We start from the raw sequence: 11528 nt of genomic DNA, 5'->3' as shown, positions 1-11528 counted from the left end.
TGATTCTGATTCTAATTTAATAGGAACTTAATAGAATGGTTCAGGGTTTTGTTGTGGTCAATTGAGATGATCAACTCCTAAGAATGAAGAGCAGGTTGTGAAGCTTATTGATTTAAACGTCCCCAAGAGAGCGAGAGTGAAGTGAAAACAGAAAATGCTGGAAAAAAGGTTAGCAGGTCTGGCATCAACGATAGAGAAAGAATTAACATTTCAGGTTAATGATCATTAGAACAGTTCTGTGGATGGGTCATCAATCTGCAACATCAGCTGTTCCTTTCTCTTTCTATCTCACTCTCTCTCTCTCCCCAAAGGCATACAGACTTTCTTTTGAGTCAGAGAATCACAGAAAATTACAGCACAGAAATAGGCCCTTTGACCCATCTAGTCTGTGCCAAACCTTTTGAAATACCTATTCCCATTAACCTGCGCCTGTTAAACAGTATGATCTTCCTACTTCTGGCCTCACTTGCACATGGCCTGGGAAGCAATCCTGAGATCACAACCTTGGAGGTCCTGTCCTTTAACTTAGCACCTAACTCCATGAACATTGCAGAAAATCATGACTCTTCCTACCTGTCTCATGAGTACCTAAATGGACCACGAGCTCTGCTGCTGAGGGCTTGATCTGAGATCCTGGCACCTGAGGGGCAGCATACCATCCAGGAATCTAGTTCTCATCCACAGAACCTTCTTTCTGTTCCCCAAACTAATGATTCACCTCTTCTCCCTCCTTCCCTTCTGGGTCACAGAACCAGACTCAGTGCCAAAGACCTGACCACTGTGACCTTCCTGGGCTAGGTCATTCCCCCGCGCCCCCCCCCCAACAGTATCCAAAGTGCACCTGTTGTTGAGGGGGTTGGCCATAGGGGTACTGTACTTTAACCCCTTTCCCCTTCCTGACTCACCCATTTCCCTGGTTTCCGCACCTTGAGTGTAACTACCTCTCTCTATATCCTATTTATCACACACTCAGCCTCTCTAATGATCCAGAGTTCATCCAGTTCCAGCTCCGATTCCTTAATGCTCAGTGTTAGAAGCTGCAGCTGGATGCACTTCTCACAGGCGAAGTCATCAGGGACACTGGAGGTCTCCCTGCTTTCCCACATCCTGCAAGAGGAACATTCAACTGTTCTGTCTGGCATCCCTACTGCTCTAACCGTGCAAATATAAAGAAGGAAAGCAATAAACTGGGGGAAAAGAATCTACCGACAGCTTTTTCATCTTCTTTCATACAAGCCCCTCTGCACTGAAGCCTCGAAGGTCTGAAGCCTCAAATAACCACTCTAACACTGCACACTTCGACAATGGCCACTCTGCTTGCAACTGCCTTATTTTAATTTGTTCTTGCCAATCGATCCTGTTTGCTGATTGTCCGCTGCTCAATACACAAAGCCGCCGCAAATCGATGCCTTATGTACTCAACTGGCAAACCTGAGTGAGCTATGCCTTCTCCGCCTTCATTTGCTGATTAGCCACTGAAATCGTATTTCAGATCTCCAGTGCCTGCAGATATTGGGGAGCCATGGTAGCATAGGAGAAAGAACATGCTATTACAGCTTGGTACATCGCAGTTTGTAGTTCAATCCCAGCATCCTCGGTAAGGAGACTCGGAACGTCCTTCCTATGGAATGTGTAGGTTTTCTCCGGGTGTTCTGATTTCCTCCCACAACGTACCGGGTAGGTTAATTGGCTATTGTAGATTGTCCCATGATTAGATTTAGGTTAAATTGGGTTTGTCTGGGTTGCTGGGCAGCATGGCTCAAAGGTCCAGAAGGGCCTATTCTGTGTTGTATCTCTAAATAAAATAAAATAAAATGTTTTAGCTTCCACCTTGTGTGAACTGAAGACTGGAGGCAGTTCATGTGGAGCAGCTAGAATATCCTTGCCCTTCTATCTGTACACTTTAAAGGAAGGTTATAACAGCAATAAAGCAAAAGAAGTGATTCTAATAATGATTAAACCAACTAACAGTGTTGTACCCTGTCACCTCTTGTTCCACCCCTTCTCTCTAACATTTTATACTAACTAGATTCCTTCTTTATTTCCAGCCTGGACGAAGGGACTGAAACCGAAACGTTGCCTGTCCACCTCCCACCATAGATGCTGTCTGACCTGCAGAGTTTCTCTAATGCCTTTGTGTGTTACTCCAGATTTCTACCATCTGCAGAATTAGAACATACAGTGAGACATTACAACACAATACAGGCTGAACTTTTCCTTCTACTTCTATTTTCTAAGTCGATAACCTTCTGTCTTAACTTTTCAATGGACTTCGATTGCTTTTCACAAAGCTTCTGCAATTCATCCACTTCCGTTTCCAGAGCTGACAAATTTTCCTCATTACTTTTAATAAGTTTATCGTGTTCACTAATAGTTTGTTGAATAGAATCGAATTTACCATCTATTTGTTTAAATTCAGAGCTGAATTGTTGAAACTTCTCAGAGGCTTCTTGTGTATGACTTTGCAGCAATTCCATAATAGAATCCAAAGGGGTAGGGAGATCATCCTTTCTAGTACCTCTAGCACTCCTTCCAGCCATAATGAAAGAATATCACACTTAAAAAAGAAGTTTCAAGACAAGTTGGAAATAGTAAGATAATTAAAGTTGGAGCAAGGGCAGATAGTGACCAAAAAGTTCTATTTTAACTTCATCAGTCCACAGGACTTGTTTCCAAAATGCATCAGGCTTGTTGAGATATTCCTTTGAACCTTTTGAATAGAAATTTTTGGCTGCAAATGAGCAAAGGTATGTTTGGGGAAAAAAGAGTGCAGAATTTCATGAAAAGAACCCCTCTCCAACTGTTAAGCACGGGGTGGATCGATCATGCTTTGGGCTTGTATTGCAGCCAGTGGCACGGGGAACATTTACTGGTAGAGGGAAGAATGAATTCAATTAAATACCAGCTAATTCTGGAAGCAAACATCACACCATCTGTAAAAAAGCTGAAGATGAAAAGAGGATGGCTTCTACAACAGGATAATGAACCCAAACACACCTCAAAATCCACAATGGACTACCTCAAGAGCGCAAGGTGAAGGTTTTGCCATGGCCCTCACAGTCCCCTGACCTAAACATCATCGAGAATCTGTGGATAGACCGCAAAAGAGCAGTGCATGCAAGACCGCCCAAGAATCTCACAGAACTAGAAGCCTTTTGCAACGAAGAATGGGTGAAAAATCCCCCAAACAAGAATTGAAAGACTCTTAGCTGGCTACAAAAAGCTTTTACAAGCTGTGATACTTGCCAAAGAGGGTGTTACTAAGCACTGCCATGCAGGGTGCCCAAACTTTTGCTTTGGCGCCTTTTCCTTTTCTGTTATTTTGAAACTGTAAAAGATGGAAATAAAAAAATGTTCTTGCTTAAAATATTAAAGAAATGTGTCATCTTTAACTTTATGCCTTTTGGATATCAGTTCATCTTTTACTCACTTAGCTATACACATAGAACCATAGAACCATAGAAACTACAGCACAGAAACAGGCCCTTTGGCCCTTCTTGGCTGTGCCGAACCATTTTCTGCCTAGTCCCACTGACCTGCACACGGACCATATCCCTCCATACACCTCCCATCCATGTATCTGTCCAATTTATTCTTAAATGTTAAAAAAGAACCCGCATTTACTACCTCGTTCCATACTCCCACCACTCTCTGTGTGAAAGAAGCCCCCCCTAATGTTCCCTTTAAAGTTTTCCCCCCTCACCCTTAACCCATGTCCTCTGGTTTTTTTCTCCCCTTGTCTCAGTGGAGAAAGCCTGCTTGCATTCACACTATCTATACCCATCATAATTTTATATACCTCTATCAAATCTCCCCTCATTCTTCTACGCTCCAGGGAATAAAGTCCTAACCTATTCAACCTTTCTCTGTAACTGAGTTTCTTAAGTCCCGGCAACATCCTTGTAAACCTTCTCTGCACTCTTTCAACCTTATTTATATCCTTCCTGTAATTTGGTGACCAAAACTGAACATAATACTCCAGATTCGGCCTCGCCAATGCCTTATACAACCTCATCATAACATTCCAGCTCTTATACTCAATACTTCGGTTAGTAAAGGCCAATGTACCAAAAGCTCTCTTTACGACCCTATCTACCTGTGACGCCACTTTTAGGGAATTTTGTATCTGTATTCCCAGTTCTCTCTGTTCCACTGCACTCCTCAGTGCCTTAACATTAACCCTGTATGTTCTACGTTGGTTTGTCCTTCCAACATGCAATACCTCACACTTGTCAGTATTAAACTCCATTTGCCATTTTTCAGCCCATTTTTCCAGCTGGTCCAAGTCCCTCTGCAGGCCCTTAAAACCTTCCTCACTGTCTACTACAATCTTTAGATAGGGTCACAGTAACAGTAATTTTGACCAGGAGTGTCCAAACTTTTGCATGCCACTGTAGGTGGAGATAAGTCCATGGTCAGATCAGCCATGAGCTTATTGAATGGCGGAGCAGGCACGATGGGCCAGATGGCCTACTCCTGCACCTATTTCTTATGTTCTTATATTCCAAGGAATAAAACATGAACAGAATCAATTTTCCACTAAATCTATACATGATGATGAAACTAGTAGGAAGCTTTGTCCATAAGTTGAGCACACCTTCACCTGGTTCCAGTGCCTACGGTTAGCATGCTGAGCAAATATGAGTCAATGTTCGAATGTGGTGGAGGGGCAGTATATAAAGACCAAAGGCAGTGAGGTGAAGGCAAAGAGAAGTAACTTGTTCACTCTGAGAAACCAGCTGGTCCATCGCACACGAGGCAGAATGAAATCCTTCTTGTTCACTCTCGCTGCCGTGCAGATCCTGCACTGCTCAGGTAGGTACTGGGGAGACAGAGACCTCAGAAAGCAGTAAGTTGTTGGTTCTGTGCTTTAGTCAATGATATGTCATCCATGTGTAAGCAGAATTCACTTAGGTTCATTGGAATCTGTTCTACAACTTTCCCTCTTTTTCTGCAGGAGTGCCAAGCACCAAGGAAGCTCTGAGAGCCTCAGTTATAAAGCTGAATGAAATTACCATGATCACCAACCTCTGTGGCATCACCAGGAGAGGAGTGACAAATGTAAGTGTGTCCTTGGCTAATCGTGCTTCACAAACTATGGATGCGTCTGAGTGCAGGTTAATTGGCTACTGAAACTTACCTTGAGAGTAGGTTAACGAGAAAAAAAATCAAGTGGGAGAGGATGTTATGTGATAGGGAGAATAACTTCCAGAATATGATATTATATAAAGAGTTTTCCATGTATATCAGATCAGTGCTTTGAATTCTCAATCAATATCTGAGGTGTGGAACTCTGATTGGGACAAAGTTTTGGAATTAAGGTTGGAAGTTCTTCCAGTCCTTGATTTGGAAATCACTGAAAGTTTTCTCAAATTTTGTTTGCTAATTTCCTGCCATAATTAAAGGTTCCTGCAAACTGAGTATCCTTATCATGACAGTTTAAGTGGCGATTTTACCATTAAACAAATTAATTATCTTCTCTATTTTGACTAACCTAGTATAACCATCAGCTGTAAATAAAGCCCTGTGTTGCTCTGCTCTTTGTCAGACCAGTGGAAGAACACCAGATATAACAATGCACTAATAACAAGCAACACACATAAAAGTTGCTGGCGAACGCAGCAGGCCAGGCAGCATCTCTAGGAAGAGGTGCAGTCGACGTTTCAGGCCGAGACCCTTCATCAGAACTAATGCACTAATAACCTCTTTTCCTTTCTGCAGACATATCGTACGGGTAAACTGTCCTACAGCATGGATTTAATGTTCTCCGTAAAAGAAACTGTCTGCTCCAAGAATTCTGGACAGGAATTTGATGATCTCAACTGCTCCTTTCGCCCTAAAAACATTGCGGTGAGTCCAGAGTTATATGTCAGATCATACAAACCCGTGTATGTTTTAGGATTAAACACGAACTATACATGTGTAACTATATCAAAGTAAAGGCTAAGAATTGAATTAGATCATAATCATGTTGATTTCATGTCTTGCTTGGAATTACGCTTACATTATGCTTCATTCTAACAGGAGAAAGGGTTTTGCAAAAGCCATGTGGAATTTTTTGCTGATAAGGTAGCTGATGTTGAAGTGGAGTGTGACGGTCTGACGACGGTTGACAGCGAGAGTGACTCAACAGAAACAAGTGAAAATAGTATTGAGGTAACTGTATTCATACAATTCAGGCCAATGGAATTTCTAACAGAAGATCATTTACTGAGCATTTCACTGTTTATGTGTGTTGAAGATCTAAAAATAACTATCTTTATCTTACAGGAACAAAGCAAGTCAAAAGAAACACCACTTGAGGAAACCTCAGATGTGAGTATTAATCAGTAATTTATCAGATATTTTTCTTGTTGATCTCAATTGTTTGTGCTGCGGTGATTATAATTGTTAGCAAGAAAATGTTAAGTTCTCCGTTAGGAATAGTGGATGAGACAGCATGTGTCCCAGTCTGATGTGTAGGGAGGGGATCCTAATATTAGATTTCAGTGCATGATGAGTTTGTTCTCTGCTGAAGATGAACTGAGCATCAGCAGAACAGGACTACAGGAGAAGTGTCTGACAAACTCTCATCACTGAGATTCATGAAGTACCAATCCTTCCATGGATTCAATAAAACAGATGGTAATGATGCCTGTTTCACCTGCTGTAGGAATATCCATTGACCGTACACCACACTCTTAACCAGGCATGTTTCTGAACATTGGCGTACTGTGGAGAGTGATACTTTTTATTGAAACTTCTGCAATTTAATGCTAAGTCATGGGATCATCATTCAGAAATGTCAGGATTAAGAGCTAATCATAAACACTGGAAAGTCTGAAGATGCTGGAAATCCAAAGCAACACACTCAAATTGCTGGAGGAACTCAGCAGGTCAGACAGCATCTGTGGAAATGAATGAATAAACTGTTGACATTTTGGGTTGAGACCTTTCATCAGGATTGAAACGTTGACTGTTCATTCATTTCCATAGATATTGACTGACTTGCATAGTTCCTCCAGCATTTTGAGTGTGTTGCTTAGGATTAATAGCTTCCCTTTTATAATTTTAGTATCAGATCTACTATTTGAAGGTAATCTGCTAATGCTTTCTATTAATAAATATATCTTGTACTAACATTATAAATCTTTGTACTTTTATATAGGTGAAAAGCAAGTCAAAAGAAACCAGTGGAAGAATCTCCAAATGTAAGTTTAATTTTGGAGTTATCTTCAGATTCTCAATAAGATGAGAAATCTACATAGATTGATCTGTCAGAATAGATGCTGAGGATCTGACTTCATAATACGCCTGATCCAGACAGTGGGTGAGAGAAAACAAGGTGAACATTGAATATTATCTTCTATCTCAAACCAATTTCCTTCAGGAACGCCATAAGCCTAGATTCCCTTAATATCCAACAATCCGCCAATCCCTGATTTGAATGAACTCACTAAATGAGCCTTAACAGCTCTCTGGGGTAATGAGTTGCAAAAATTCACCATCTGAGTGAAGAGATTGCATTTAACCGCATTTCTAATTGGCAAATCCCTTATTCTGAAACTGCAACTCAAGCTCTCAACTTCTTGGATGAAACATCCCTTCTTTCTAACCAGCCAAGACCTCTCTGAATTTTGTTCACCGTAAGGCAGCACTCTTTTCTTCAAAGCTGTAAATAATAGAGATTATTCCTCTTGTGCCAGATGCACCATCCCAGACTCTATCCAGGTGGAACTATGCCTCATCCTCTTTCTTTACGTCAGCAGACCAAAACTACACAATACTCACTAGGGATCGATACAACTGCAGTACTCTTGTTCTCAAGCCTTCTTGCAATAAGGCAATTTGCCTTCCTAATGGCCTGCTGCAGTTGCTGCTGAAATGCCCAGAGTAAACAAAGACGCTATTATAATTCAATATTTATTACTTGTGTACACTGGTCATTTTTTTAGTATATATTTTTTAAATTCTTCAGTCTGGTATTAAATACATAAATATTATTTCTGTACAGGAAGAAGACAGATCAAAGGAGCTATCATTCGTGAATCGAGCCAATGTGAGGACTGGGTGCTAGACATGAGGGCAACATCTGTAACACTCACCAGTAACAAAGATGAAACGTTGGTGCAGAGCAGTTTCAATATACCTATTGCGAATTAATTGATTGCATGTGGCTTTGATCTTCAAGTTTTCTACTGAGCCTCATACCTCAGCTTATCTAGGTTATGTTGATAGTTATTGCAGAACCTAATTGTTTTGGTGAGCATTTGTCTACTGCAGTAATGAATCACAAATCATGATATATCTAAGGTTATTTATATTTAAATCATTAAACATTGTGTTTAAAGGCTATTCCATAACTATTCATTAACTAATATGCTGAGTGTATAAATATTCATCTATTCTTGTAGGTAGAAAGCAAGTCAAAAGAGACATCAGCTGAGGAGTCTTCTCATGTAAGTCTGATCTATTTATTGATTTAACCATAACATGTAAAGTGCTGACATCTAATATGAGCAATCTTAATTAAATAACTACCTAATTAAGTGCCAGGCAGAGGAAGGAATATTAATGCACAAATTCTCTAGAAAATTCTGTATTCATTTTCTGAACATGACCAATGTCAGCCTGAGTATGAGTTTGTTCTTCATCTAAAGAATTAGAAAAGACACTCTCTCCTAGGGACAATCATGGTTTGTGGGCAGATATAACTGGGCTTTCATTAAAGGAGCATTCATTGCATTTTCCTCATTTAACTATTTATAATTACTGGGGATGGGGCTGAAGTGTACTGTGCAGGGAGATTTCAGCAGTCAAGACCAATTGGTGAAAGAATCATCTCTCTCGGATTAATAGAGTCCTGGAGTTATACAATGCAGGAGCAGGTCCTTCCATTCAATTCATCTTTGCTGACCAGGTTCCCGAAATGAGCCAATCCCATTTTCCTGCATTTGGCCCATATCCCCAGAAACATTTCCATTCCATGGAACTGACCAAATGTATTTTAACCATATTTGTATCCATCTCTACCAATTCCTCAGGTAGATCATTCCATAAACCCACCATCTCCTCGTGAAAATATTGCCTCCCAGATACCTTTTATCTCTTTCTCCTCTCCCTCTAAACCTATGCTAGACTTTGGCTATTCATTTTAACTATGCCCTTCATTATTTTATAATCCTCTATCACGTCTTCCCCCAGTTTCCTGAGCTGCACAGAAGCAGCTCCTCAACTATCCAACCTGTCCTTATAACCCAAGCCCTCCAGTCCCAGTAACATCTCATAAATCTCTTGTGTCCCCTCTCCAATTTAATGCCATCCTTTGTAACAATCAATCTATTACATTAATATTTTGCTGAAATTCAGATTGATTGAGAAGTAATGTGTTTGTTGTGGATTTTTCGGTGACTTGCAATACTGAATTTAAATTGATTTCACTTAATCATTGGCAAACTAAAACTATTTAAACTCGGTGTCTGAAGGTGATTTTTAATGCTGCAAAAAATTATCTTGTAAAACAGTTGAAAAGCAAGTCAACAGAATTGTCACTGGAGGAGTCATCAAACGTAAGTTTAAACTACGTTTTGTGTCTGATGTGATCATATTCAAAACCAATGAGAAAACATTGACGTTAGAGTGAGCTCAGTCCGGCTGAAAATTACAAATCTGCTCATCTTTCCATTCCAGGAACAAAATGAGGACTCGAGATCCCATCACTAACCATGAATGAAACTCCACAGAGTCTGAGTTCAGTGTGAACACAAGAAGACCTCATTCAGAATATACAAGATGTTAATAATTGTACTGTACTTACTGAAATACAAAGCTGAGGGGCCTGGAGCTCCTCACTATATTTTACTGTAACTGGGACATTTGATTGTTTGTAATGTTCTGTCCTTTGCTGCATATCATTGTGTAATACATTGTGGTTCAAATAAAGTAATAACATTATTCATGGATTTGCTTTGTGAAGTACTTTTGCATGTCACTGATCTACAGGAGTTTATCCAGGTATTATACTCAAGTCAACCTGTCCCTCACCGATAATGTATCTCCTTTGTCTAGTGGACAGCCAGATGTACAATCTCCTCATCACGAGGAAATCTGCAGATGCTGGAATTTCAAGCAACACACATAAAAGTTGCTGGTGAATGCAGCAGGCCAGGCAGCATCTCTAGGAAGAGGTACAGTTGATGTTTCGGGCCGAGACCCTTTGTCAGGACTAACTGAAAGAAGAGCTAGTAAGAGATTTGAAAGTGGGAGGGGGAAGAGGAGATCCGAAATGATAGGAGAAGACAGGAGGGGGAGGGATGGAGCCAAGAGCTGGACAGGTGATTGGCAAAAGGGATATGAGAGGATCATGGGACTGGAGGCCCAGGGAGAAAGAAAGGGGAAGGGGGGAAGCCCAAAGGATGAGCAAGGGGTATAGTGAGAGGGACAGAGGGAGAAAATGGAGAGAGAGAAAAAGAGTGTGTGTGTGTGTGTGTGTGTGTGTGTGTGTGTGTGTGTATATATATATATGTATAAATAAATAAATAGATAAATAAATAAATAAATAAATAAATAGCTAGATAAATAAATAAATAAATAAATAACAGATGGGGTGCGGGGGAGAGGTGGGGCATTAGCGGAAGTTTGAGAAGTCAATGTTCATACCATCAGGTTGGAGGCTACCCAGACGGAATATAAGGTGTTGTTCCTCCAACCTGAGTGTGGCTTCATCTTTACAGTAGAGGAGGCCGCGGATAGATATATCGGAATGGGAATGGGACGTGGAATTAAAATGTGTGGCCACTGGGAGATCCTACTTTGACAGAGCATAGGTGTTCAGTGAAATGGTCTCCCAGCCTGCGTCGGGTCTCGCTAATATATAGAAGGTCGCATCGGGAGCACTGGATGCAGTGATCTGGGAGACCAAAGTAGGATTATGCAGTGATCTGGGAGATCAACGTTGGGTTATGCAGCACTTAGGACAATATTTGAGTGGAAAGGACTGCTTTTGCAAGTCCAAGAAAAGATGCTCATGTTCTTAAGTACTGAATAGGTGTTCTGTGTTTTTTTGGATATAGAGAATGGATGAACAACTTGAATGAGTTAAAATAAAGTTGCAATATTGTTCAGGAGAGAAACAGTTCATTTTGTGAAGATATAAAAGCATGAGTAAAGTCTGGTCATTGTGGGGATCAGTCAAGAGGCAAATTCTTCAAAGTTGCTGGAGCCTGGAACTCTTTGCTGGAAGACAGAAAGTGATGGAGCAACTTAAGGCCTTATGAAGGGTGCAGATGGATTTCTGTGAAGTTGTTATCTAAAGGTGACAGAATCAAGTGATTAAGTGGCACAGATCAGCCAAAATCTTTATGTTGAAAAGATGAAAGCCTGGTTCTGTTCAAAATATGATTGATATTTTCATGCAAATATTGGCATGTGTTTTCCAGGCAGATGTTAACTTGTTTCCTTTTCCTGAGCTGTTTACCTGCACTAATTGATTTAGTGATTTCTCTTTCACTCTCCCCTTCCCTTCCCACATGAACTCTGATGTCAGCATG

General features: G+C 40.6%; 1 protein-coding gene across 1 annotated transcript; it reads left to right on the top strand.

Annotated features, from left to right (window-relative positions):
* Nucleotides 1-4763: 4763 nt before the first annotated feature.
* On the top strand, nucleotides 4764-9702 carry LOC140198730 (secreted phosphoprotein 24-like). The gene is made up of 8 exons (XM_072259745.1): nucleotides 4764-4815; nucleotides 4958-5061; nucleotides 5722-5850; nucleotides 6025-6156; nucleotides 6271-6315; nucleotides 8394-8438; nucleotides 9504-9548; nucleotides 9670-9702. The coding sequence occupies exons 1-8, from the start codon at nucleotides 4764-4766 to the stop codon at nucleotides 9700-9702; spliced, it is 585 nt and encodes a 194-aa protein (XP_072115846.1).
* Nucleotides 9703-11528: the final 1826 nt, after the last annotated feature.

The sequence above is a fragment of the Mobula birostris genome, chromosome 6 (genome assembly GCF_030028105.1).
Source record: "Mobula birostris isolate sMobBir1 chromosome 6, sMobBir1.hap1, whole genome shotgun sequence".
In the NCBI taxonomy this organism is placed as follows: Eukaryota; Metazoa; Chordata; class Chondrichthyes; order Myliobatiformes; family Myliobatidae; genus Mobula; species Mobula birostris.
The sequence above is the reverse complement of the archived record's forward strand: the minus strand, read 5'-3'. Positions and strand labels throughout refer to the sequence as shown.

What these genes read in the sequence shown, in the direction of transcription:
- LOC140198730 (XM_072259745.1), top strand. Translation starts at nt 4,764, where the DNA reads ATGAAATCCTTCTTGTTCACTCTCGCTGCCGTGCAGATCCTGCACTGC. An exon ending in CAAGTGAAAATAGTATTGAG is followed by an intron (nt 6,157 to 6,270) that starts GTAACTGTATTC and finishes TTTATCTTACAG; the next exon opens with GAACAAAGCAAGTCAAAAGA. An exon ending in CACTTGAGGAAACCTCAGAT is followed by an intron (nt 6,316 to 8,393) that starts GTGAGTATTAAT and finishes CTATTCTTGTAG; the next exon opens with GTAGAAAGCAAGTCAAAAGA.